This window comes from Setaria viridis, chromosome 2 (assembly GCF_005286985.2).
Source record: "Setaria viridis chromosome 2, Setaria_viridis_v4.0, whole genome shotgun sequence".
Taxonomy (NCBI): domain Eukaryota; kingdom Viridiplantae; phylum Streptophyta; class Magnoliopsida; order Poales; family Poaceae; genus Setaria; species Setaria viridis.
In genome coordinates this window covers 27,916,597-27,944,071 of record NC_048264.2, presented here as the reverse complement: position 1 = coordinate 27,944,071, position 27,475 = coordinate 27,916,597, and the positions used below count along the sequence as shown (strand labels likewise).

Below are 27,475 nucleotides of genomic sequence, written 5' to 3'. Positions count from 1 at the left end.
AAGGAGAAGGACACGTGCGGTGCCGCTTGACGCTGGCGCCAGCGCCGGCGCCAGCCACAGCGGCCGAGCTGTAGATCTGACGGGGGCTCTTTTGGGGTGACGGCGTCGCCTCCCGGGCCGCCCAAGCGAGCGACACGGGAGTCAGAATGGTGAGAGTGGTATGTCTTGACTGTGTTGTTACTAAATTAAATTTCTTGATGTGGCCTACTTCTGGTGTCATTACAACTGCAACTGAAGTTTTCATATTATAATGAAAAAACACGCAAATTATGCATGCATAATTGTTCTTGGCCATATTGCTTGAGTAACCCAGCTTGTAAGGCTTCTTATTAGTAGGTTGATCACGATCACCGCATGTTTCTGCGATGCGAATCATATGCTTCTTTTGTCACTGCAGGAAACCGCGTCAGTTTAAGATCGCGCCGTCGAAATACAAAGCTGTACTGTATTCGATCACGATCACCGCAGGTTTTTTTTAGCATGCCACGATGCGCAATCGTACTACAACATGAGGGTTACTACTAGGGATGAAAATGGATCGAATACGAGGGTTACTACTAGGAATGAAAACGGGTTGGATACGAATAGATATATGCGGATACGAATACAGATAGTTATTTATTTCGAGATTGAATATGGATACGAATAGTGTCAATATTTGTATTCATCCTATTTGCATATTAAATATTCGACTTTAAATGTCCGGATTCGAATACGATACAGATTGAATATCCGGATTCGGTACGAACTATCCCTGCCGCGTTTATAAATGGCAGTCGTTGTTTGCGAAGGCGAAATAAACCCGACGACATCACGACTCGCATGGAGACAGTAGAAAAGCAAGAACTGCCGCCGCCGCCGCTGCTTGATTCAAGCCTGGCACCGGTCCTGCTGTTTAACTGCGGCCGCGGCGGTGCCGACCCGGAGGATGGAGACGGCGGCGCTAGGCTTGCGTACAGCATACCCAAGAAGCAGCTGCTGCTGGCCGGAGAGCTGGACCGCCTCATCGACGACGTCAACTGGATCACGGCGCAGGGGTGGATGCTCACGCTGGACCCGGCCACGCGCGCCACGTCCCTGCTCGACCCCTTCACCTCGCGCACGATCGGCCTGCCCCCGGACACGGGCAGCCTCCTCGTCGCCGGCAGCGACGAGTCCACCTGCGTCATGTCGACCCGCCAGCCGACGGACCCGGGCTGCGTCGTGCTGGTGATACACCTCACGGACCCCGTGCTCTGCTACTGCCGCCCCGGGGGTAGCCGGTGGCTCAGGCACCAGTACCGGCCGGAGTTGCTGGTCACTGACGACAACTACGGCCGCGACAAGATCATTGATGCAATTGGTTACCACACCACGGGCGTCTTAGGCAGGTTCTACACGTACTGGGCCGATACCGTGGCGACCCTCGAATTCTCACCGGACCCGGCTCTGTCTACCACCCAGATCGTGGCCACGACGGCGCCGCCGGCTTGCTACTGCTTCAAACCTAGGCTGGTGGAGTCCTGCGGAGACTTGTTCAAGGTGGTGTTCTGGGGCACGGCCTTTACTGTAAACTTCGAGATCTTGTGTGTTCAAGTGCAAAAGCTGGAATGGTCTAGGAGCGCCTGGGTGAAGGTGGCAGGACTCGGTAGCAACAGGGTGTTCTTCGTCGGTGAAGACCAGTTTGGGGCGTCGCTGCCGGCAGACGAGTTTGGTTTCAAGGCGAATTGCATTTATTTCTGCAACTACTGTGACAAAGGTTTGTATGTCTATGACATGGAGCAAGGAACCACTGCCATGCATAACCCTGGCCCAGAAATTCCGGATTCGCAAGACCATATTTTTTTGATGCCTGCAACTTGATGTACCGTTAATTAGAGGAAGGATTGGATCGCGGCTACCTGAGTTTTGTGCAGCACAAGATTACACTACATGAATTAACTGTGATAAAGAAAATGGATTATAAGCTTAATTATTTCGGATTTGCTAGAAGAATCAGTTGTTACAAAGTGTATGCAAAACAGGATTGTAGTTCAAACCTTGGGTTGTCTACAACTCCTTATTGCACTATTTTCTCTCCCACTGGTATTTTCTTTAATTTCTACTTCGGTATCATATAGTATATGATAATGGATTGTGTCTAGCTCATATTCAGTGTCCAGGAGCCAAAATCAACCTTTCCGCAGTCTTTGAGCAAAAATCATAGATATACTAATGGATTGTGTCTAGCTCATATTCACATCTCGGGAGTGTCCAGGAGCCAAAATCAACCTTTCCGCAGTCTTTGAGCAAAAATCATAGAGTGTGGGAGTCATGTGGCAAGATCACCCCTACATAGGTGACCTTCACGAATCAGCCGATGTGAATGAGTGAACTTTGAGTTTGTTGAAAGACAAAAATGAATGTAACAAGTTTCAATGCTTTGGGAAAGATTCTACTCGCAAAGGTATACACAGCCCTCGTTACCACTGATTTTTGGTTTCAAGACAAACTTTACATCACTCTTCGATAACATGACTTTGAAATTCTCCTGATATTAGTGCTTTTAGTGGCTCCTAGTTGATAGAACTCTTTCGTTATTACGAACCCTAAATTAGCTATGGCTTCATTTTCGTATATTATAACCCCAATTAATTCCTTTGTTCGTTCTTCCTCTGCTTTATTTATATATTTTTGAAAGATTTTATATGCATGTTTAAGTATGCTAGGCAACACCTGAACCTCCCCCAGCAGCGATCTGCTGCCGTGGCGGCACATTTGACCAAGCATCTACTTTGCACGGCAAGGACCTTGAGATTCCAGAGCACTTCGGTATTAGTAGTAACATCAGGCATCTGTAGCAACTGCTACGGGACCAATATGCCTGCCAAAAACATTTTGTTCTGGTGCGGATAGGGTCGACATGTCAGATTTCACCTAACCTCAACTCAGTGGGCCTCAAAACACATCAAGGGCTGACGAAAAGGACAGAACTGGCCCATACAGCCCAACAACAATCCTAACTCAACTCACGCACCAACCCAGCTCACACCCTGTCCGCTCCCATCGCAGCAGCCGGCCCTCACTGCAGCCGCCGCCCCTCACCGTCACCACCGCAGCCGCCGCCCCTCACCCAACGACAACGACGATGGGCAAGGCCGGGAAGAAGGCCACGAAGAAGGCGGCACCCATCAAGCCTGGGGGCACGGTGTACCAGTGCCAGATTTGCAAGCGGAAGTTCGAGGAAGCCCTGCTGGAGTTCAGCCTGCACTACAACACCTGCCGCGCCAAGAAGAGGGAGCTGGAGGCCCAGCAAGCCCGCTCCCAGCGCGCGCAGCAGATCTGAGGTGAGCGACCCTACTACCGATCCTACTCACAGTAATATATCGAAATTACACATGGGGTTGAAACCTGGCTGGCGACCAGCTCGTTGCCCGCAGGCACGGCGAAATCTTGTGTCAATTCTACTCTTTTTTTTTATTTTGCATTCCATAAAATTTATGGATTTACTACATCATGAGTCTTAAACATCCTTTTGCTTGTGGTTCCAATAAGTAGGCTTCTGAAGTGCATAGCTAACAGTGGTGAATCTGAAACTTGGGATTGATAACAGTTGGGCTAATAGGAATAATAGGAATAGATGGCCTACGCTTCCCATGGCCTGGCCTCCTGAAAATTAAGAGCATGTCAGAATTGGAATAAAAGTTACTCATGAGATGTAGAAATTTGAAAGTACCAAATACCAAATGGGGTAAGCAAGGAAAGAAATTTAGGGGCCCAGTTTCCCAATAATCTTGCCTAGCCTGGCATAGCAAGCGGCGGCAAGGCTTCCAAGCATGCCCTTATGTATGCATCTTATTTTCAGTTCAGTAACTACTCTACATTTCCAATTGATTCCACATCCAGGCTTTTGCATGAGCACCACTAGTCCACTACTTAAGTTGTTGCTGCCATCTTATCATGCTGGGAACCGCTTGCTACTGGCATGTAGCATGTTTTCAAACTGGGAGGGTAAGAGGACAGAAAGTGTGATCTGTGATATGTAGGAAACAGAGGAGGAAACAGGAGTTGCCGCATGCAGGTGGTGATCTGCACAGTGGCGGACGCAAGATTTCAGAATTGGGTGTACCGGAAATTTCGAAGGATGTGCCTCCATAAAAGAGGGGGAAAAGGTCCACATAAGCAATCATAACACATAGTTGACTATACTTGACGTTTAGGTGTTTTTTTGGGGCTACACGATATATATTATACTTTTGGAAAATCATACCCTCAGGTTGACTCGGCGCTAATGCAATACATATTCGTCTTGCAGCAGCTTGATCATTGACATTAACATAGCACTCCTCTACTCATGATCATACGAAAGCCTGTTATACCATCATAAATTGTCCAACATATTCAAGAATTTGCTCATATAGTCATGTTAACCCTCATGAATTATCAACACCACAGGATGTCCCATCAATCAAAGCTTTGTCCTTGCAATTTCAGTTTCTCTTCTTCAATATCAGTATCAGTAGCTATATGAAAAGGAATTTCAGTTTCTTCTATACTTCCCGCAGCCAGCCGCCGGAGCCTTCTGTGACAGCGCTTACTAGCCCCCCGCTGATATTGGCCCTCATTCTAGCACTCGCATTTGCGCCTGGACATTACGCACACTCACCATCTGCTCCTCTACCATGCCCGTGCTGCCTGATGAGGTGGGCGCCGCCGCTCATCAAACGTCTTATTTTTGTTTGATGTTCAAAGCAACGACAACAAGAGAGGCATTGGAACGGTGGCTCAAGTAGTCAAGTGCACATTTGGTGGGCAATGATAGTAGGGCCGGCAGTAGAATATAAGATTGGCTGGGTTATTTTGAATGCTTCAGCTCAAATATACAAGTTCTGGACTAACTATGAGCTAGCACATGGATTATACATACTAGCTGCTAGAGTTTTGCAAAAAATAATGGGTGTACATCTGTACACCCATGTCCCTCTACTACGTCCGCCCCTGGATCTGCAGGAGTTGCCGCATGCAGGTGGTGATCTGCGGGTGTGGAGGCCAGTGGGAAAAGTGTTGTGCAGGAGGAAGTTGCAGCTGGAAAGGGATTAGGGCATAGGCAGCATAGGTTATGTGCACTTAGTAGGCCAAGCTTGGTTGGGCAGTATCCAACAAGTAACCATCAAGAATCATGGTATATCAAAATTAGTCACTATTTCCCAAACTACTAGGTCAAACATCCAAACCATAAATATGTGCCTTCTGCGAGTTGTTGTTTCATAGGTATAAACTTAGGAAGGATTTAAGGTTTTTCCATGTTTCATTCTGTATAAAGCTACGGCGCAGAAAGCACCAGCAGGCCTTAAACCAATTCGTTAGAAAATAATGCATACATAGTTAATTTTGTATGTTTTAGTTTTGAAAGGCCTGGGAGCGTGCGCATGTGAAAACCTTGTGCTAAGGCATGGGCATGGTGCTATGCAAGCAAATGACCAATTTTGATCCAGTTCTAGCAACGGCAGACCATGACCGAAATTTTAGGTGGGGCAGATTTTATCCTGGAGGACTACACCGGCTATCTATCCACGCTCAAGTGATTTGCTACTTCAATTTCTATGGGGTGGGTTGAGGAAGAATGGCTAGAATGGGTTCTGCACCTGGTGGAGGTGTCGTGGTCTGGTGAGACACTTGTCCCCCCACAGGTGCACAGACTGGAGCTGGAGGTAGGCAGGGTGGCGTGGCTACCAGCAGCCTGTGGGCGAACTTGTTGAGAGAGTGTCAGAGATGGCTGCACACAGGGGATGGAGATGGGAACTTGGGTACGTAGGGCCGCGCTAGCATGGGAGCAGCAAAACAGAATCAAGAGAACACATATGGCTATTAGGTGAAAGGTTGGGGTGCAGTAAAGTCGACCAACCTCGGAGAGTACAGCATGCCCCTGGAGTTGGGGATGGAGGAGCACCGGAGAGCAAGCAGGAGTGCAGGACACGAGGGAGGGGTCTTAATGGCAACTTGTAGATAGGTTCACATATAATCTGGGCAGTCCTTTTTAAACATGATGGGGTACTGCTAGCTGAGCAAAATTGGAGACTAGATAATGTTAAAATCACAAACCAGGCTGAAGAAATGCTATATGAGCAATTTTGCCTAAAATAAGTATCTGATTGCATATCTGAAACTCTCTTGAGTACAGCATTTCATTTTTCAACAAGTATGTTGTTGTACCCTAACTTTTCTATTTGTTCTGCAGAGTGCAGGTGCTAATGGAAAGGAGTAACGAGGAAAGTCGGCTCAAACAGAAGTCGCTGATTATGCTACTACGATAACTCTTTTCAAAGATTTAGAATATTTTAAATTTCGGTAACCTTGTATGCTTAATATGTACTCTGGGTATGGAGAGGTAACCTTGTATGCTTAATATGTACTCTGGGTATGGAGAGGTAACCTTGTATGCTTAATATGTACTCTGGGTATGGAGAAGTAAGCTGCGATCTAATTTTCCTACTCCATAATAAGAGGTAAGACACCATTGAAAGCGATTACAGCTATTCTGATTCTGGAATCATGTTACCCTGCATGATAATGTTCTACTGAAAGAACTATCAGCACCACTAGCCCACCCACTACTTTAAGTTGCTGCTGCCATCTTATAAATGGACAAACACAAAGTACTGAGGATAACACTAGACCACAAACATACACCCAGCGGAAACCAGTTCTTCTAGAACACAAACAAACACCCCAAGGAAATCAGGTGCATTCACTGGTAAAGTTTGGTAGGCAAAAGACAATGGAAGTGCATACCTTCAAACACTTGAGCCAAGCATGCGCGAAGGCCACAGGATTATCAATGGTTTGAAATGACAACAGCCACGCTCCCCAACCAACTGGTATCTCAAGCTAGGAAGAGCAGCAGGAAATCTTGGATCATCGATAACATTGCTAAAAATCCACCACTCCTGTAAGCATGGCCATTGCAGAGTTAGTTGAGGTTAAAAACGATATTAAACTTCAATGAGCTGATCAAATCCATTGCAGAAAAACGACAAAAACTACGAGTAACGAGTTGGACTGAGTTGATGCTCTAATCAATTTTAAGGTAAAAACAAAGATCAATAAGATAGCGTTTCAACATAAATCCATGAGGTCTGCAGCTATTAACTACCAAATAGTTAAAACTTGTTTCGTTTGGTCTGAGGAATGAGATTATCCATCACTACCTCCTCACATCCAAATCTCCTTGAGGAATGCAAAACTTTAATGCAGCATCACTTCATTCCTCACATACACATAATTAGTATAAACATTAGTAATGAAGTCATTCCATCACAATTCATAAGATGAACTCATAATGAGCAAGACAATGTAGAATGGGTTCATCTATCAAACCAAACACCCCAAAAAAATTGCATGTAGGAATCTACAAGGATCACATCCTTGTTAGCATACAATATAAATCATACAAATACTTAAAAGCCTCTGTTTATTGTACTTTTTGAGCATCCACCCTATTTACAAACTCCTTGTTAAGTTGTAGTATAACTTCTTTTATTCTCTAGTGTCAATAACATAAGAATGTTTGGCAAAAATGTACTGCATTTTCTCGACACAAAAAAATTTGTAAAGTGCTACCTCTCATCCGCATTATGCAGCAACTTAAGTGAAACTGACATTAAATAGAGGAACAGAAGCAGACTTCTAACCAGAATCCGCCCTCGTCCTCCGTAGAAGGAAGCTGTGCCAAACATTGTTGTAGTGTCACAACATATATTAAAAGGAACAGACAGATTTATATTATTAAAAGTTAAGTAAATAAAGGCATGCAAGTCTTGTCACCAAACTTCTCAGTTGTACAGATGTAGCAGTAGATCTACAGGGAAAAGCCATGACAGATGGGAGCAGCACCGAGAGAGGAACCGATAGACAACGGACGGCCCCTGCATAGCAGACCGTCGGCAGATGAACTAACCTTGACAGATGGGAGCGGCCGAAGTCCTTCACCGCCATGGAAAGCCAGGGCCGGTTCCGGCTCCTCCGGCAAGATGCACGCCTGCCCTATGCAGATCGACGACCCTTGACGGCGGATCCATGGAAAACCAGGGAAAGTGGGGGTGCGCTCCTCCGGATACGCGCTGCGAAGGGATCCCGTCCGTCTGAACGCGCCATGGCGGCTGCGACCACGGTGGGGATTGCGACGTGGCTATGGCGGCGGCGTGCCTAGGGTTCCAGAGGATGCGTAGGCTATCCGCACCGCGGATCGCCAAAAGCCCCTGAACGGCAAATACAGAGGTTGGAGTCCCGCACCGCAAGACTGCAAAATAACCCCTATCCTACCGATTGCTACAGGAGGCCGGCAAAGCTAGAGGCAGACGAGGCGAACGGCATCGAGAGCGGGCGCAGACTTGCGCCATCTTAGAGAAAGGAGGAGGCATGGGAGGAGGACACCACGCCTGGAGGAGGCCGCCGGGCCGCCGCGCCGGGGAGGAGGGGGCTGCGGCTGCCGCGCCGAGGAGGAGGGGGTTGCGGCCGCCGTCGGGGAGGAGGAGGTCCGCTGGGCCGCCGCGCCGGGGAGGAGGGGGCTGCGGCCGCCGGCGCGCCGAAGGTAGCGCCGAAGGTAGCGGTCTAGCTCGGCGTGGGAGAGAGACGGCTTTTCTGACAGCCCGGCGTGTGGCGGCGAAAAGTCGTGACACAATACTTTTTACGCGTCAGGTCTCCTGCTGCGCCACGTCCGTGCGCCCGCCGTACGTCCAAATTCACAATCAGCCCTAGAGTCCCAAACGGAACACAAAAACAACTAGACAAGCACGTGAAGAGACATGGATTGGGAACAACTCACCCGTGCCTGCATCAAACACAAAAATCGATCAGATCAACGCAAGAAAAAGTCGCCGGACACCGCACCCGTTGTTTCCCTAGAGCCGTCGATCACGACGCGCCGGGAGCAAAGGAGGTCGATGGAGGACACCACGTCGACGGCGACGCAGGAACAGAGCTGGTCATCCCTCCCGGCCGACCTACTCAAAACCATCGTCAACCTACTACCATGGTCCAGCCACCCGAGTTTCGCCGCGACATGCAAGCACTGGCGTTCTGCGGTGTCGCCGTTCTACCCGGCGTGGATCACCCCCATCCTCCTCAACGCCACCGATGTCGGCTCCACCAACATCCGCTACTACAGCCCGTATTATCACAAGAATTTTGAGGTCGACAAGACATTGGAAACCCCTAACGCTAAATTCAGTTGTGCAAACGGGCACCGTCTGACGCTGTGCCAGCATGACGGTACTGAATTAATTGTTGTTCACACTAACCTCGTGACAGGCAAGACCTACAGCTTGTGTCCGCTGGAGCGCACAGGCTTTGACGTCGTCGTCTACGATGGCGCGCAACGAATGTTCGGCATCAACATGTTCGAGATATACCGCGCCATCGAGAGCGATGGCGGTGGATGGTACGATTGGCAATTCTCGGAGTACAACCATGATCTTGGGCGGCTTAACGTATCGCCGATGACGAACCCTGTCTTCCACCGCGGCTTGCTCTACCTATTGGATGTTGACAGGAGGTTGGCGGTGTATGACGATAGCCGACTCGACGAAGGATTCAAGATTCTTGACGTGCCCAAAGGCTTTGGTTTCGAGTGCGATGGCTACTACCTGTTTGAGTCTGATGAAGGCGAGCTCATGGCCGTGCTCATGGGCTGCCGCGGGCCCCTTGTGCATGTCGTCAAGCTCAACGAGCAAAATATGGAGTGGGAGGAGGTGAAGAGCTTGGAGGGACGGGCATTGTTCACCGGCACCCTCACGACCACGATGGTGAAGACCGGCGTGAAGTGGATGCAGAACAAGATCTTCGTCCCAAGGCTATATGATTGGCCCGAAACAATCCGCGTAGACCTCGTTGACAGGGAGGGTGAGGTAGCTTTCGTACCGCTATCTGCTGGAGCTGCACAACACGGTGGCGCAGAAGGCAGAAACATATGGGCGTGTGGATTGGGACCAGAAGAAGCACCCGAGTTTTGGGAGACCATAAAGGTTGATTACAGTATCTGGGTCAATTTTAGGAATTGATATACATAGTCCTGCGTTAGACTTAGTATTTGGTACGAGCATATGTTTTATTACTTTATATAGTTGATGAAAAGGAAGAGTTTCTGGCACAAGCATGAAACATATGTTGTTCCTCTTTTCTTTGTATTAGCAAGATGCCCGTGCGTTGCTACGGTCAAATTGTATTTGTATTCATTTTTATTATTTTTTATTCTATACCCTAGTTTTTGTTACACTCAATGAATTATCTACTCTTTTTCTAATAAAAATTTGAATTAACATGTTTCCTTCTATTTGAATACTCATTATGTTTCTATAATTATCCATTTAACCAAGAAGTTGCTATAGGCAAAAAAAAATAGATATGACCGTATTGCACCACGTAAGATAATCTAGCACAGTTCAAACCGGTCAGCGGTCATAGACCTCCTTCCTGGGTAGTTGAAAGACTGAGTTGGAAATCCACCCGAGCTCCTCTTTTTTTAAGGATTTGTACTCGCTTTTTTTTCCTTTCAGCGGGTGAGGATTTTTACTCACTTTTTTCCCGAGGGCGGTTCACAGGTGGGGTCGCGGTTTTCCTCTGGTTCAGGGGTAGTACAGCTAGGGGATGCGGTTATTCTTTCGATTCCGAATTACAGAGGCTGTTTTTCTCCGGTTTTGCACTCCGTGATCTGGTTCACGTGGTGGGAGTCGATTTTTCTTCGTTTTTTTACCAATTCTATGTGATGGATGAAAATTGGTGGCAAAATACTTTAACATTAAATAGAGATATAGAAAAGAGGTGAAATATCAATATAGTAAAAACGAAGCCCTCCTAGTCCTGCCATGTTTATGAAAAGAAAAATAAAAATCAGTTCGGAGGCCAATACTAACAAAACAATTCTCTCTAGAAAACACTCCTTGGCCTTTGGGGCAAGGCGGGCCATGAGAGCAGCAGCGGCATTGCCGGCATTGTTCTCCTCGCTGAAACTGATAGTGGAGTTGATGATGAGCAGAGTGATGATCCCTACGAAGTCCGGCCAGTCCGGTGGCTTGCCCTGAAAAATCAGCAAAACACATCAAACCCTCTGAACCCACGGCTCCAACAAGACACCCACCGTGAGAATCATCACTTACTCCTCCGTTGGCGAGCGCGATGGCCATGATGGCGGCTGCCTCCATGACCCAGGACATCGGGTTCCACATGAAGCCCAGGAACTTGGGGGGTGTTTGGGAACACCGTGCTAAACTTTAGCACCTGTCACATCAGATGTTTGGATACTTATTAGGAGTATTAAATATAGTCTAATTACAAAACTAATTGTATAGATGGAGTCTAATTCGCGAGATGAATCTATTAAGCCTAATTAATCCATGATTTGACAATGTGGTGCTACAGTAACCATTTGCTAATGATGGATTAATTAGCCTTAATAGATTCGTCTCGCGAATTAGACTCCATCTGTGCAATTAGTTTTGTAATTTGCTCATGTTTAATCCTTCTAATTAGCATCCGAATATCCGATGTGACCTTGATAAAATTTAGCACCTCGTATCCAAACACCCCTTTGAGCACCTTGCTCTCCTGCACAGGCACACGCACACAAATCCATCATGTAACTTCACATCACACCATTTGCCAGATCGAGTAACAGACCGAGTAACAGGAACAGAAAGGCATGGGGCAAAGGCCGTGGATTCACTCACTCACCTGCTTCTCCTCCAGCTTGTTGGGCCCGAAGATGGATCATAATTACAATCAAGTGCACGGCAAAGAGGTTTCACAAAGGCGGCAGTAGCACAATCTATCGAACTGAAAATTGAACAACCTTGTAACATAAGCAACCAGTTAGCAAACCAAATGAGCCTTTGCACAAAACACAGTGTGTCCTTCGGAAGCCTTTAGTGTCTAGGCAACACATGATGGCAACACCAAGTACACCCAAGAGAAAACATGGTGGCAATCATATGAAGAAAGAATAGTGTACCTCAAGCTCATCCCATCAAGACTTTAGAGCAGCAGCATCATTCATCCATACCATTGTGCATGCATAATTTGGAAAGTTGCAGGCAAGATGGCCCGTGCGTCGGCTGCACCAGGGTGTTCTCATTCCCTGCAGCAGCCGCCCTCGCAGGCGAGTTCGACCTCAGCGTCGACAGAACTCAAGAAGTGGACTGATTCTTTCATCTGTTGGAGCTATCAGAACCGCAGTGCCAGCAACAGATGGAGCAAGGGGCTCTTAACACCAACAAGATAATAGGAACAATAAGACAGAGGTAAATGCAATTGGCACCGATAGAACTGTTCATCTGCATCCAGTTGCATCCAAGCTCACACGCACTGCTACTTTCAGTATTATGCATTCTGCACTAAGAGCAAACTAACGGTCTGTAACCAGGACCGGAATGGGAGCGGATCAAAGATGATAAATCAAGATAAATTGGGTGGGTGAATTTCGCTGCATCAAAGTTTTTTTAAAAAAAATTGGTCGAATTCGCATGGAGCTGGAATTGACCTCTAAACCAAGGCAGGAAACGGAGCGGAGGTGAAACTGATGAGGAAGATAGCAGGCAATACCTTGCGACGGGTGCGTGCTCGGGAAGGACGCGATGGGGATGTCCTCAAAGCAGGAGTTGAGCTTCTCGGACGGCGAGAGCTGCGACTGCGCCACCTCCCACAGGTCCTCCACCCGGAGCCCGATCTCCGCCTCGGGGCTCCGCGGGCTCTCCATCTCCATCGATCCCCTACCCCACTCCCAGCTCCAAACGATGGTTGCTCCCTCCCCTGCTTCCTTGTCCCCTCTGGACTTCTTGGATGGATTCGTCCAAGAACTCTCTCTCTCTCTCTCTCTCTCAATTGCTGCTCCCGTATTCCACCTCCAACTTCTAGAGATACCGCTTCCGCTCCGGCGTCCGGCGGCGCGGGGAGGGCGTGGACACCGCGGCCCCCTCCCTGCCCCAATCGTATTCGTCGACGCCGCCCCCGCCCCTCCTCTCGTGGTCGAAGTCGTAGCTCCGCTTGGATCTGGCGTGCCTCCGGTGCTCGCAGCCGTGCTCCCCCGACGGCACCTTCCCAACCGCCGACGAGCTCCGGCTGAGGCTGCGCGCAGGGGCAGCGCGGGCGAGCATCGGGGCGCCCCGCTCCGGCCGCCGCCCGCCAGTCCACTGCCGGGCGGCGACGGGCCCGGAGCCGGACGGCCGGACGGAGTGCGCGGATCTCGATCCCCCGAGAGAGGGGGACGAGGGAGCTAAGCTCTTTTCCCTTTAATCCCTCGCTTTCCTCTTTTTTCCACTCGAGCCCCCCCTATATTCACAATTGGACTGCGGGTTGATTTCACGAAAGGCTGAGGGGTTTTTTGCGAAACGAGCGTGACGGACAAAAATTGCTGTCAGAGATGTTGCTTGCTTTAATAATAGGTATATAGTTGAAACTTCAAAGGATATTTGTACTGGCATCTTGCGAATAGCCTGGTAGTACTGTCCAATCGTTTTGGACCACGCCCCTTGCACTTCGGGTTGCTGCTTTTCAAGGACGTGAGCGCCTCCTTGCACCTCGGCTTGCGCTTCCAGGGCTCTAGGCCGGGTCACTCCGTCGTCCCCGTGCGTGGACGTCCAGGGTGCGCCGCTCCTCCTGTCCCAGCAGCTCGATGCTGTTGCAGGGTGATTTCTTTTGTTTTCCGCGCTCATCCAGTCATCATCCCTGCCGCCCAAAACCAACAGTGACGAAAAAAGGAAAGACTTTGCCATGTTCTAGTACGCAACTGGGAAGACATTAGACATGTGACACGCACGCGTTGGAAAAAGCCGCTGGCGACATCTTTGAGAGTGAGTTAAGACTAATTTCTTAGTCAAGCAAAAGTCCCCGCATTTTGTTCATGATATGATACTATAAATATCTCTTCAGTCTTTAGTCTCCAAGTAGGTTTGGATCTATGGGGCTGATTGGTTTTTGGCAAGTCAAAACTTGAGAAAAAACTTGGCAATTTCTTATGATCTGGATATGTTACGCTCCGATCGATTTTGCACGGACACCCTTACATCGTCTCGCGCGTGGAGGGCGCATTGTCACGATTGGTCAGTGGTCACTCCACTGCTCGCCGCCTCCGGCCCCTTCTCCAATTTCGACCCTAGTTCTCAGGCTCCGCCGGCAAGCATCCGCATGGCCATGGAGCCAATCAACCAGTCGCGAGAGGTAGAGGAGGTGTACTCCGTGTGGGCGCTCCCGTCGGAGCTCGCCCGGGGCCGCCTCTGTCGTCTCATGGCCGGACTCCGTGCCGCGCACGGTGGGCCAACCTTCGAGCCGCATGTCACAGTGGTCGGTGCCATCCGTCTCCGGTGGTCGGTAGCCGTCGAGGCTCTCCATCATGCCGCGGCCGCAGACGTCCGTCCATACACTGCCAACATCGTCAGCGACCGTCAGGGGTTCTACCACTGTGGCGGCCTCCTGCTCGAGCTCACCCCGGAGGTCAATACGATCTGGAACCATCTGCAGGGTAAATTCGCTCACAACAAATTCTTTCGACATTTTTATTTCAGGTGATGACAGCGAGCGATCACTGCTGCGGTCACTTCAGTTACGAGAGGCCAATTTGTGAGTGCAGTTGCAGCTCAGGGGCCTCACAAAAACCAACTCCACTCCATCAGCTCCACACTTTCCCAGTTCCACTTCACCAACTCCAGAAAAATATGGAGTTGATGTACGTGTTTGGCTGATTGCAGTGCTCCAGCTTAAAAAATTCGAAGACTTGTTGTGAATAATCTATTTTACCCATTGTAAATGGACCCACATATCATCCTCTTCTCTTTTCTCCCCTCCTCTTCCTCTCTCTTCTCTCTTCTCCCCTCATCTTCCTCTGTCTTCCTCTACTCGCGCTCGCCTTGGCCGCCTCCCCGCCAATCTCCTCCACTCGGCGGGGACGGTGTTGGGGCCACGGCGCGGGGCAGCGGCGGCAGGGCCACGGTGTGAGGGCGGACGGTGCAGCAAGGCCCGGCGCGCGATGGCAGACGGTGTGGCAGCGGACGACGCGGCCAAAAATTCTTGTCCAAATTGATTCCGCCGCCATTGCGCGCTCTCGCCGCCACCGCCGCCGCCCATTGCGGCCCCGCTGAACTTGCCGTTCGGGGACCTTTTCTGCGCCGCCCCTCATCCTGAGGTGGAAACCGGAAATCGAGGTGAGGAATTCGAGCGCGTGAGTTGCACGGCAGCCAGAGGTAGGGGAAGGGCTACGTGGCCGACGTGAGCAGGGGTGACGGTGCCCGCGGGTGGGGGTGGCGATGCCGCGGCCAGCTGGGGCAGCGTGGGCTGGCCATGGCGCTGCAGGGACCGGGGCAACGCGGCCATGGTGTGCGGGAGGCCTGGAGCGGCACGAGGATGAAGATGAGATCTGTGTGAGGCTCAGCAAATTAGAAATGAAGTGATAAGTTGTGTAACTAGTAGTAGCGGTGGGTAACTCCACGGGAGGTCTAAAACTGGTATTTTTGACTCCACAAAAAATATGGATTTGACTTCTAGCTCCACTTTTTTCTGGAGCTGGAGTTGGTGGATCTAGACGTGTTTGGCTGCAATTTTTTTGGAGTTGATGAAGTGAAGCTAATTTTTCTAAATTGGAGTGCTGCCAAACATCCTCTCTTGGACTCAGAAAAATCGCAACTTCGTCAATGGAAATTAACTGATGATCCTACCTATGTTTGCGTTTTGTCGCAGCATACGTGTCGCATGTCAGCCTCATATACGGAGATCGAACAGAGGAGCAGGATGGGACGGCCATGGAGAAGATCGAGGAGCTGGACAAGGATATCCGTGAATTGCAGTTTGAGATCCTTGACATCGTGCTTTAGGTAGTGTTTGGATAGGAGACAATGTAGAACGTGACGGTCCCGTCTCAATTTTCTGGGATGGGATGATCCCATTTCATGTTTGGTTGAATGGGATGGGTTCATCCCAATTTTTTGTTTGGTTGGAGAGATTGCAATAGACGAGATGAGCACCGTTTTCTCCTTCCGTTAGACACCATTTGTGGGACCCACTCATCATACTTACAACGTCTTCTTCCTCCTCCATGTGCCACGCTGGCCTTCCTGCTCCACCCGCGGCGCCGCCCCTGGCACGCCCGTGCCACCCCTGCTCCACCCTGTCGCCTCCTGATCCTCCCAGGCGCGCCCGCCTCCGACCGCATCCGCCTCGGCCGCACCCGCGTCCGCCCCCGCCTCCGCCCCGGCCACGCCCGCCTCTGCCCGCCAGAGCTCCGGCCGCGGCCGCATCTTGCCGTGCCCGCCCCGGCCGCGGGAGCTCCGATCGCGCCCGCCTGATGAAGAAGAAACGGCATTGATGGAGACGAAGTGGGACGCCCCCGTCCGCTCGTTTTGGAGGGACGGGGGTATCCCGCATATAGAGAGAATATTCTCCTCTAGGGATGTTCCTGTCCCACCTGTCCACCAACCAAACGTGGAATGAAGTGGGATCGTTCCGTCCCGTCCCGTCCCATTTCATCCTTTGAACCAAACGCACCCTTACAGAACGGATCCTGAGGATGTGGAGTCATGGGAACTGGTGGAGCTGTCAACCTGAGGCAGAGCAAGTGATTACTGACTAGCTAGCAGACAGTTCGCTCTTCGTGCTACATGTTCTACGAGTTAGGGGTGTTTAACCTCCTAAAATTCTTATCACATCGAATGTTTAGATATTAATTAGAAATATTAAACATAGATTAATTATAAAACTAATTGCACAGATGGAGGCTAATTCGCGAGATGAATCTATTAAACCTAATTACTCCATGATTTGATAATGTGATGATACAGTAAATATGTGCTAATGATGGATTAATTAGGCTTAATAGACTCGTCTCGCGAATTAGCCTCCGTCTGTGTAATTAGTTTTATAATTAGCTCATATTTAGTCCTCCTAATTAGCCTCCGAATATTCGATGTAACATGAATTTCAGTCCGGACTAAAGATCCAAACATCCCTGGATACTGCTCTTCCCAGCAGAATTCGGAATAATCAATAATGTAAAGTTCTTGACCGCACTATCCTATTATGTGCCACTTTGGCGATGTATACGAGCGTACTTTTTGTAAAAAAAAATTATGTGTGAACCTACTTCATTCACGATGTATGGATATGAGTTTGCAATTGTTCACGTCGGTATAGTATTTTTTTTCGAAATACTTGCAGGAGCACTGCACTGCACTGTCATCTAAGAAGAAGTAGATGGTCTAGTTTTACAATATGATATTCCATAAATTAGGAGTTCTCCTCAAAACCCGGAAACAACAGTAAAATGAACTGCACTGTCGGTACATTATTTTGACAAGTATATATGTATATGATGATATCTTTATGTACAACACAAATAACTACCAAAAAATTAAAATGAACTCCAAATTTGATTATTTCATTTGTACGCAGTATAGGATGTCTGGTTCCTTTGTGAATACTTTATCTAAGAGTGACATTCTAATAATGGGATTTGGGACTTTAGGAGGATCATGTGAGCTCCAAAACAATACTTTGATTCAAACGGTTTACTGTCAACTGCACACATGTACCCAAACTGAACATTCTATTTCATTAGTTTCAGCATGCTTGCAACTACAAAGATAAGATGCTCTCAATTCAAATGGTTTACCTTAAATTCCAAGCTCAAACAATCCAACTTTACTTTCAATTTTGCATCACAAAGATCATTTAGCTTCATCCGTCATACTATTACTGCAAAAAAAGAACTATTTGATAGGCCTCTTCCCAATTTTAGCGATTATGGGCTGTGACCCCTGAAAAGTGGTCTTTTCTTCTGTTCATATGTTATATAATTGCAAATGATTATCTGAATCAATACTAAGTATTTCAAAGAAAAAGAGATTATATAATTTCGTTCTGTTTCATATTTGTATAATGTTGTGATGATTATAGTCCTCGTTCATAATGTTCTTCAGCAAAAAAAAAACAGTGCCCTTGTTTTTATCAATAATGACATAATTTCTTGAACCTAATTTTCTAAATATATATAGTTGTACAGTGCGGCCTCACATGCTATTAGAAAATTAGTATAGAAACATAAAAGTCCAATGGCACAAGTAGTTTAACCAATTTGCACATAATTGCATCCGCATTTTAACAATAATTACATGAAAAAACATGGAATAATCTTATAAATCAATACTAGTTCTTAGACGTGCTCTGCAGAGCAATGTCTCAATGGCACAAGGGAACATTCATGACAAGCGCAATCTTTTTATGCTCCGCGGAGAAGACGATGTTGTTTCAAGATGCAATGGTGACTTTGGCCGTTAAATCTTGCAAGTCCGCAACCAGCGTCCAGCTGACGATGTTGTTTCAAGATACTACAATGGTGCCTTTCGCCGTTAAATTTTGCAAGTCCGCAACCAGCTGAATCCTTAAAAAGTTAAAATATCTTGAGGTTGCGGACTGCCGCCGGCAGCGTCCAGCCGCCGCTCCCCTTCTTGGCGTCCTTGGCGCACTCCCCGCCGGCCCTCCTGGCCGCGGCCGCGCCCGCCGCCTTGGACGCGCCGACCGACTTCCCCGCGCAGTCGTGGTCGGCCGGGAAGCGGTGCCTGAGGCACACCTTCAGTCCGCAGGCCTTGCACTCGCTGGTGTTGGAGAACGTGAGCGGCTCCTTGCACCGCCGCGCGGGGCACCGAGGTTTCCGCTTCCTCGCCGGGTCGCACCGCCGCGACCGCGCGTGCGCCTCCAGGACGGCTTTCTCGTCCTGCCCCGGCGCCGTCCGCTCGATGGCGTCGCCGCAGTCCGGGCAGACGACAACGGTGCGGCCCTGGTCGGCCGCCTTGGCGCAGCCGTGTTCCCGGTACGTCCGGTGCGCCGCGCAGAAGACCTTGCCGCACCCGTCGCAGTCGAACGGGAGGAAGTCGAGCTGGTTGCAGTCCGGCTCGTCGCAGTGCGCGCCCAGGTACGGGAACGCCTCCGTGCCCCGCCGCGCCATCGCTGCTGTTCTCTCCCTTGCCTCACGCTTCTTCTTCTGCAGTGAATCCTTTGGTTTCTTGCGGCGTTGGCGATCGATTGCGTGATGAGCGAGAGGAGACGGTGTTGGATTTATAGGTTGGGCTCAACAGCTAGGTGCCGACGCGGATTCGTTTTGCTTTCTTTCTTTCGCTGCAAGAAGAAGGGTGGTTCCGTTCCGAGTGGCGCGCGCTGGCGTGGTTGCGTTCGTACTGGCGTTCGCGTTCTGGATTGGCCAGGTCTCCTCTGGAGGCGACTTTTCTTAGCCAGTCGGTTTCCGTTTTGTTTTTGTTCGCGGGAGGCCAGCGCCCGCGTTGGCCGTGACGTGTAGAAGAGGTTGTGGGGTTGGACCCGGTCGTCCTAGTGGGTCCACATATCGGTGTGTGTTATTTTCTCTTCGAGGCCCTTGCTTGTTTGCAGAGGAATGACTAAACGATGAGAGTCGTGTCATATCCGTCTTTTGCGTTTTAGGTACACGGCCCAACTCAGTACTATTAAACCGAAATCGCGTCTAATAACAAAATGTTAACAGGGCTGGGGCTTGTATCTAGACAGCCCTAATCTATTTCTTGGCTTTTTTTTTATGCATAGTCTATTTCTTGGCTTAATCCCTAGGTCATTTTAGTTCAATTCAAATCAAACTTCTCTAGTTTTGATCAATTATATAGAAAATGCATAAATATTATAACTTCCAACTATTTTATTTTATACACCATGTAATATATATTGATTGTATATTTATTTGAATATTGTAGATATCAATATATTTTTATAAAATTGATAAGGTTGAATAAGTTTGACTTATGATAATCGACTTATAATTTAAAATGGATGGAGGACCTTCTACTCTTTGTGTCTGTGCGCTCATCAACTGTGCCTGCTCCTATGGGGCCATGAGCTTGGACAACGTTTGCGTTCGGATTGGTGATGGTAAAGTGATTGTCAAGCTTAGAGCAAGGAGAACTTAAAACAATTGCTAGACGGTGGTGATGATGGATTTTTCAATGGTGAGCCTATCAGCGATGGAGGAACGTCGCTGGGCTAGCAGGGGGCAAAGCGTGACAGTTATTCATGCAAAAGCAAATTAGGACAGTGGTAGGAGGAGCTGACTGAGAAAGAGGTGGTGGGTGGCGCACATATCAGTGTATGAATATCTTGCCGACGATGAGGAATGCAGTAGGCAGTGGCAGAGCTTCAAGTGAAATCTAGAGAGGGGCAACATTGCACGGCTCATCTCAAAACGGCTTCACCGGTGAAGCCAAAAAAACTGGCTTTACCAGGCTTCTAGTTCATTTTAGTCCCAGCTTACAAAATGACTTCACGCTACAGTATCTCGATTTGCGTGAAGTAGATGAAGCCAAAGCTGAAATAAGCTGTGCCAAAGAGGATCTAAAGATAACAATCAATGTTTAAACCTACGGAACACTATTGACTCTAAAGGAATCCCAAAATGCTCTGATTACCAAGCTCCATCATGCGTGCAACAATACGTAGAGTCTGAGTGTAACCTTGTTCATGATCAATGAATGAAATCCCTGATCTCAAAAAAAAAAATGCTGAGAGGGGGAGGGGGGGGGGGGGGATTTTCGTGCCAAGATAATTCAATACACCCATTTCTAAGTACAATCGAGATATGCTTCCATTCATTCTTTCCTGTTGCTCCCAATGATCCGCCGTGATCAGGGAAGAACCAGGTGATGCTCTTCCAGTCACGACTCACGAGAATGGCATCTACACCATTTAAGAACATCGATGCTGGGAGTATGTATCGTCGAGCAAATTTTATTCATGAAGTAATTAACCCTAGTATGAGTGTAGATACATCACCAGGCGCCGGCTAGTGTTGACCACCCCTACGGCCCTGTGTGAACGAGATGAAGATCAGATTCGGATCAGCCCATTCAAATTTCACGCTCGCACGCTTGGCGGCGACGGACAGGGGCGCGCCTCTAAAACCCCGGTGGCCGCACCGCTAGCTGCCCAGCCCCAGGCCCCATGGCCATCGCGAGGAGGAATTGAATGGGCGAGGATACAGGCGCGAAACCCGTGTCCCGCGCTGGAATTGTCGATATTCCGTTTGCAGCCACGACAAGGCCCGGCCCGGCCCGGCCCCCTCTCCCGCGCGTTCGTCCTCGTTGCAGCCACTCTCGTACACGGACCAACAACGGCGGCTTCGAACCTGAACCGAGCGCGCGCCTGTCGCGACGCCGCGCGAGTCCCTTTCGACGCCTCGGCGCGCCGGTGGTGCCGAGGCCGACGGATCACCTGCCGCGGAGGTAGGCCGGACCGAACGAACTCGCTTTGGAGCCGCATGCGCGATGATTACCGGCCGTTTCTGGTGCGACCCCGGCAGTGTCGAGTCCTCGTCCCAAACCAACGGTTGCTGCGAAATGCAAGTCGCCCGCCGCGCAACTTTTGCAGCCGAGCAGGGGAATCTCCCTCCCGAGCTGATGCGCGAAAGGCAGCGTGCTGCGAGCATCTGAAAGACAAAAGGTGAAATGCCGGCAGTGGTGTAAAAGTTGTTGCGTCGTGTGACGATGCGCCAAGCCGCCAACGGCAGGAGGAGCAGGCAGGGCGAGCGCCCCTGGCGTGACGCAGCCGCTGACCAGCGCACGCCCGCGCGCGCTCTTCACTTTGGGGGTGGGGACTGGGGACTGGGGACTGGGGAGCGACTCGCGGCCCGACGTCTCGCTAGCGCCGCGCGCTCCAGCGTCGTCCGTCCACCGCGACGACACGCCTGGGTGGTCTCGACGCTCAAGGGTACGATGGTCGATGGGTCCCATTTTTATGTCCGCTCTCTGGTCAAACGCTTGTACGGGTACAAAGTTTCGCCTGCCGTGTGAAAGTCGTAGGTGTTTGTGTTGGTACTGGTACGTGCTGCGCCCTGGCACGGCGCTGCCAGGAAAAGTTGCAGGTGCGTCACGACGGACCACGTGGGCCATGTACAGCGTGACCGAAACTTCAGCCTCAGAGGTCAGCAGCTTCATTGCCCCCACTTTTACTTTAATCCATCTATCCCCTAACCAAGTCAAACTACCCAGCTTCATTTTTCTGGAACTACCCAGCTTCACGCCTTCACCATCCATCTTCACCGGTCAGCATGACGTGTAGCAGTAGCAGCAAACTAAACAACCTAACATTAACATCACCTGAGGACATTACAAAAGGTTTATGGTTCTTAAAGAACGTTTCTTTACCACCAACACGTTCACGGCATGGTCATCCAATCGAGATTATGCCCCCAAAGTACCCAAGTGACGGTTTACTTGGATTCCAAACAAAGCATCGCGACGAACGGGTCCGTCCAGTCCAAGCCGGACTCTTCTGACCTCCGCCGACCGTGCTTGGTGGATGGATCCGAGTTCGGTCAGCGAGCGTCTTCTGCCTGTCGATAAGCTCGTCGCGGCCGGGGCCCCGGCCTGCCTACTCTGACCCCCTCGCATGGAGGCAAGGCATCTGGGGTTGACATTGCATGGCCCCTGCCCAAAGTCATTAACAATGTCATCGCTTTGCGCTTGGCGCTTCCTTTCTGTATGAAAAGAATCTGTTTGTTGCGTTCCATGGTTAGGTTAGGTGTGATTGACATTCACTCCAACCCATACGAAAAACTCAGCAGCTTCAGGTGTTAGATTTCAATCAACCGATCCTTTTATTCTTTTATTTGAAATGGGCTATGGCAATGGCAGGCTCACTGCTGACGATCAAGAGAAATGGGTTGTGGCAGATGATGCATACGAGCGTTCGGTTGGACTTATAAGTCGGCTGAAAAGCTGAAACGATTGATTTGTTGTGAGAGAAAAATACTGTTCGGTGACTGATAAGCCGGCTGATTAGAGTTGCCAACAGCTGATTAGAAGATCGAAGGAAGTGACGCGCAAAGAAATAAATAAAATACAAATTGGGTCTCATCTCATCTTCAAACTCCATACTCTCTGTAAAGGCCTAGGCATTTAGGCAACATGCCAGCATCTAGGAATCACGATGCGATGGAGACACTGAAAAAGGTCAAGCATGGCACAAGAGGATGACCTACAAAAGGTAGGACACTGTGCCTGGCGCAAAAGGCAGTGGGCAGGCATGGCCTCTGTGGTTATGTCCATCTCAGGATTAAGAAAAGGGGTAATTCCATCCCGATCTGGATCCGTCCACGAGCAGCCAAGATTAACGACATCGCCAGCGCCGATCAGGCCAGGCACCTGCAAACAGGTCCATGCTTTTATTTTGGACCCAAGGAATTACTGATTGACATGCTTTTTGCGCACTTGCAATTGGTTATGAAGAGTGAAAACACATGTGACGAATAGGAAAGGCAGCGTGGCTTGAGACGCGGCAGGAGTTGCACGAACTTGATCATGTTATTCACGGATGTGACCTGGCTTTCTATGATCCGGACGCAGGGCGTAAGCTCTGCCATTACGCCATTAACGTCGGTGGTGGAGGTTCCAGCTTCACGTTCAACGACATCAGTGCAGTAGGACCGGGAAGCAAGCATCAATGAGAACTCAGAAGATCAGATCAGGGCGTAAAGATGGTTTGATTTACAGACGGAGACACATGCTCTGAAAACAATTGCCCGTCAAGGACACGAGCTGCCAGCCAGCAGCATCAGCAGGTGTGCGAGTACGGATAGAACAAAGCCATGCTCTGACTTGCAAGCAACATCCACCCCGCGCCTTGTCCGGCACACGAGCCCGTGGCACTCTCTTTGCACATGACGTTCCGCACGACAGATCAGCACCAACACGCAGCAGGCTTCAGGCTTCACTCGCAGTCACACAGATCACACAGCAGTAGCCATTGCCACCGTTCCAAAAACCATGGACGTTTTCATCATCTCTGATGAGTCTGATCTCTCACACAGCACACCACAGATGCCTAACGCTGTAATGCGAACCTAAGCGAAGCAATTTACATACAAAACATTCATTGCCATGGACAAGGATCGCCGGAGAATGTTGTTGGTCGTCAGAACTCGGCGGTGTTGCCGCAGGACGACACGCCGAGCTCGCGCTGCCGGCGCCGGAACGACATGAGCCCGTCGGAGACGATGCTCCCGCCGCAGTCCTCGCCGTCGCCGCACTCGAGGCTGCTTCCCGTCAGGTCGTTGTACTCGCCGTCCTCGTCTAGGTCGCCCCGCATGGCGCGGAGCGTCTTCCGCGCCATCTCGCGCCGGACACCGCCGCCCTCGTCGGCCACCACGCGACGGAGCGCTTGGTCGGCGCCCGCGGCGCGCGCCAGGCCCCGGAACCGGAGGCTGCCGCGGCTCATGGCGTACATCGCCGACACGCACCACTCCTCCAGGTCCGCGGTGCTGCCGCCGCCGTCGGCGTCGTCGAGGATGCCCGCGACGGACGCCACGGCGCCCGCGTCCATCAGCGCGGCGCGGCCCTCGGAGCAGGCGGCCACGTTGCAGACCACCATGAGCGCCAGCCGGCGGATGGCCCCCGGCTCGGCGGCTCCGGAGGCCACGGCGAGGAGCGCCTTGGGCGCGCCCGGGAAGCGCGCCACCTTAGACTGGTTGACGGCGGCGAGGGAGAGGTGGTAGAGCGCCATCCCGGCGTCGCGTCGCGCGCGGGGTGGGTGGGCGGGGGAGGTGAGGAGCTCCAGGAGCGGCGGCACCGCGCCCAGCACGCCGATGGCGGCGCGGTTGTCCTCGTTGAGCGCGAGCCCGAAGAGCGCCCCCGCCGCGTGCTCCCGCGCCTCGGGCGCCGAGTTCCCGGACCGGAGCACCTCCACGAGCGCCGGCACGGCGCCCGCGCGCACGATGCGGACCTTGTTCGCCGGCTCCAGGGAGAGGTTGACGAGGGCCGCCGCCGCGTCCACCCGCGCCGCCGCGTGGCGCGGGAGCAGCAGCACCCGCCGCAGCGCGCCGAGGAGGCGCGGCGTGCACAGCGCGCGCCGCCGCTCCGCGCTCTCGCGCGTGGCCTCGCGGAGCGCACCCATTGCCGCCGCGACCATCCCGTCCTCGTCCGCGTCCATCACCTTGGCCACCACCTCGTCCTCCAGCGGGTCGACCGGCGCCGCCTCCACCTCCACCTCCCTGACTACCTGCGCCTGCGCCGCCGCCTCCTTGACTGGCCTCGCGCTCCCGCCGTTCTCCTCCTCCTCCGCGGGGACGATCTCCGAGGACGACCCGTACGACGACGTGGACGCCGGGGACGAGTAGGACGAGTTGGACGAGCTCGCCGCCATCACCGCCGGGCGCCTGGCCGTCGTCCTCACAGACTTGGCCGCCTGGGGCATCGCCCGCAGCACGGCCTCCCGCGCCGCCTGGGCCGACGGTGACGCCGGCACCGCCCGGCCGGTGCGCGCGCACCAGGTGCCGATGGCCGCCTTAAGCGCCGAGTTCGGAATCACCGTCTCCGCGCCCCCGGGCTCCACGCCGGGGGGCAGGAACTCAAGCTCCGCGCAGGCCTGGAGGCAGGCCCGCTCGTAGGTCCTCCCCGACGCCAGTATCACGGGGTCCGCCATAAGCGCGCCGGAGATCGGGCACAAGAACTCCTCCGGCACCGCCTCCGCCGCCCACGCCTCCGACCGCGCGGGGGACGCGGGCGCCGGCGCCGCGGACGACCTGGAGGACGGGGACGGCGAGCACGGCGCGCTGCCGGTGCCGCCGGCGGCGCGGTGGAACGGCAGCTTCCAGCGCCGCGGACGCGCCGCACCCATGGACCGGCCGGCGTGTGGCCGGAAAGGTGGGATGCTATGTATAGGTAGCTTAGCAGCGGCGGCGGGGGGAGAAGGGTGCTTTTGCTGCTGCGGAGGCAGCCATGGGCTTTTGTTTTTTGGTTTCGTGTTCTCTCCTTTTGGGGTTCGGGTGCTTTGTTCCCTGGCTGGCTGTAGCTTGGGGAGTGTGGAGTGCGCTTGGTTTTATGCGCCGGGACCGGGAGAGAGAAGGAAGGCGGGCAGGAGCAGGGGAAGAGCCTTGCTTAGCCTGGAAGGGATCGGGGTCGCGGCGTGTTTCGGTGCCGGGGGCGCGCGGTTTGGGCTCGTTTCGCTGGGTTTTAGGCTCGGTTTCGCTGGGGGCGTGATGTGTCGAGTGCTCGGATTGGTCACGGTCGTGTTGGTTTGGTTGGCGTGGTTTGGCTGGTCGACGGCCGTAGCCTAGCCGGGGTAGGGGTAGGAAGACACGGTGGCCGTGTCCGGGGGCCGCGGCTGCGTTCGTCCGCTTGTACATTCACTGATAATAGACTGGCTTTTGGCTTGGCTGCACACAGAACTGCCGGACTGAGCTCACTTGCTACCACGGCTGATTGGCAGCAACCGGCCGCCAAACGCTGTTGCAACTCACCGCCACCGGTGTCCACGGACATTATCGGGAACGATGCTCTAATAAATCCACCTTCTTTTTTCTTGAGGTTCAAACAGTGTTGCACAAATATTCTTTGAGACAGCGGTCATAGCCAGGCACATGAGGTGATAATGAATCATGATCCTTATAACTCCTTCACAATCAGCACTAATTTTTAGTTTAAAATTATATATTATTATGACCTGATTTTGACGGAGCCTGATCCTTAGTTTGGTAGGTAGATTAAAGGGCACCTTACCACGCACGCGGGCAGCCTTGCAAAAACGGTGACGCCCCTGCTAGCTGCTATCCGTCGCCATTCTGCTACCGGCCCACCCTAAACTCTTGTCCGTTATCAAAAAAAAAAAAAAACTCGTCTCCTCCTGCTGCCCTTCATCAGTCATCGCAGCGCTATGGATGCTTCTGTGGTAAACTCTAACTCTAGCTCCTGGAGTCTTTGGGTCAGCGAGAGTAGCATGTATCACCGTGCGATCGTTTTCATGCCGGTGCTCACCCCGCACGCTTCCAAACGATCCCAGGCTCACAAACAATGATGACAGCGAGATGGAGTGCTTGTCCCGGACAAATTCAACGTTTCAACGTCTTGGCGTCCAAGTCGAGATGTTTAGCTCACATCACAGGGATCATTCGGACGCGTGAATAATCGAAGAGCGCGACCGAGTCAAGGCAGCGGCCTCGCCTTCCGCCTCCCCTCCGCGCCCGCCATGGCTCGATCTGACGCATGTGATCATTCTGAGCGCATAGCACTGCCAACAATTCGCCATGTCCGGGGGCGCTGGCGGGTGGGCGATTTGTACACCGCTCGTTTGCTGTTGGCTATGAACTCGCTTGAAGGAAAACAAATGGCCGGCCTGGCCCTGGCTGATTGGTGGCGCAGCGACCGGCTGTTTTCTTTTGCCAATTTAACCGTGCTCGACCACAAGGAGCACGACCGCTAGCCTACACCCAGTACAGGTACAGGTACAACCTGTGCACGAAAACAGTAAATGCTTCTGGTACTGGTACTGCTCGTCGCCATACCCATACTCCGTGCCCAGTCCGGACGTTGGCGGTTGGTCCATACTCCATCCGCCATTTCTCGTCGCCACCTTATCGTATCTACTGTATTTTTTTTGTACGAGCTCCGAGCTACGCCTGGTCCTGGAGAGCTGTAGCGCTTCGCCAAAGCATACATGTCTCGCCGTGTCCGTGTGATCGCTTTCATTCCAGTAC

The 27,475-nt window shown here is 51.5% G+C and overlaps 4 protein-coding genes and 1 long non-coding RNA gene across 6 annotated transcripts; 2 read left to right on the top strand and 3 right to left on the bottom strand.

Annotated features, from left to right (window-relative positions):
* Positions 1–2,769: 2,769 nt before the first annotated feature.
* On the bottom strand, positions 2,770–7,308 carry LOC117843938 (uncharacterized). Of its 2 annotated transcripts, none has more exons than XR_004637863.2 (4): positions 7,167–7,308; positions 6,751–6,905; positions 3,370–3,627; positions 2,770–3,259 (listed from the first exon to the last, which is right to left on the bottom strand). It is a non-coding gene; the product is annotated as an uncharacterized lncRNA (long non-coding RNA). The 2 variants fall into 2 exon arrangements; XR_004637864.2 differs by having other exon boundaries at positions 2,770–3,223.
* A 1,407-nt stretch (positions 7,309–8,715) lies between these two features.
* Positions 8,716–10,293, top strand: LOC117844227 (uncharacterized). The gene has a single exon (XM_034724981.2). It carries the CDS (start codon positions 8,763–8,765, stop codon positions 10,014–10,016), a length of 1,254 nt encoding a protein of 417 aa, XP_034580872.2. The 5' UTR covers positions 8,716–8,762; the 3' UTR covers positions 10,017–10,293.
* Positions 10,294–14,139: 3,846 nt separating this feature from the next.
* LOC117844226 (cyclic phosphodiesterase) lies at positions 14,140–16,542 on the top strand. The gene is made up of 4 exons (XM_034724980.1): positions 14,140–14,439; positions 14,511–14,565; positions 15,679–15,808; positions 16,485–16,542. Exons 1-4 carry the CDS (start codon positions 14,140–14,142, stop codon positions 16,540–16,542), a joined length of 543 nt encoding a protein of 180 aa, XP_034580871.1.
* A 1,512-nt stretch (positions 16,543–18,054) lies between these two features.
* LOC117843008 (zinc finger AN1 domain-containing stress-associated protein 17) lies at positions 18,055–19,207 on the bottom strand. Its single transcript, XM_034723556.2, has one exon. It carries the CDS (start codon positions 18,935–18,937, stop codon positions 18,383–18,385), a length of 555 nt encoding a protein of 184 aa, XP_034579447.1. The 5' UTR covers positions 18,938–19,207; the 3' UTR covers positions 18,055–18,382.
* A 4,240-nt stretch (positions 19,208–23,447) lies between these two features.
* LOC117846514 (U-box domain-containing protein 39) lies at positions 23,448–26,009 on the bottom strand. Its single transcript, XM_034727715.2, has one exon. The coding sequence runs from the start codon at positions 25,618–25,620 to the stop codon at positions 23,920–23,922; it is 1,701 nt and encodes a 566-aa protein (XP_034583606.1). The 5' UTR covers positions 25,621–26,009; the 3' UTR covers positions 23,448–23,919.
* Positions 26,010–27,475: the final 1,466 nt, after the last annotated feature.

Coding starts and splice junctions, on each gene's coding strand:
- LOC117844227 (XM_034724981.2), top strand. CDS start 8,763: ATGGATTGGGAACAACTCACCCGTGCCTGCATCAAACACAAAAATCGA.
- LOC117844226 (XM_034724980.1), top strand. CDS start 14,140: ATGGAGCCAATCAACCAGTCGCGAGAGGTAGAGGAGGTGTACTCCGTG. Junction 14,566..15,678: donor CAGTTACGAGAGGCCAATTT/GTGAGTGCAGTT, acceptor GTTTTGTCGCAG/CATACGTGTCGCATGTCAGC. Junction 15,809..16,484: donor GAGATCCTTGACATCGTGCT/TTAGGTAGTGTT, acceptor CCAAACGCACCC/TTACAGAACGGATCCTGAGG.
- LOC117843008 (XM_034723556.2), bottom strand. CDS start 18,937: ATGGCGCGGCGGGGCACGGAGGCGTTCCCGTACCTGGGCGCGCACTGC.
- LOC117846514 (XM_034727715.2), bottom strand. CDS start 25,620: ATGGGTGCGGCGCGTCCGCGGCGCTGGAAGCTGCCGTTCCACCGCGCC.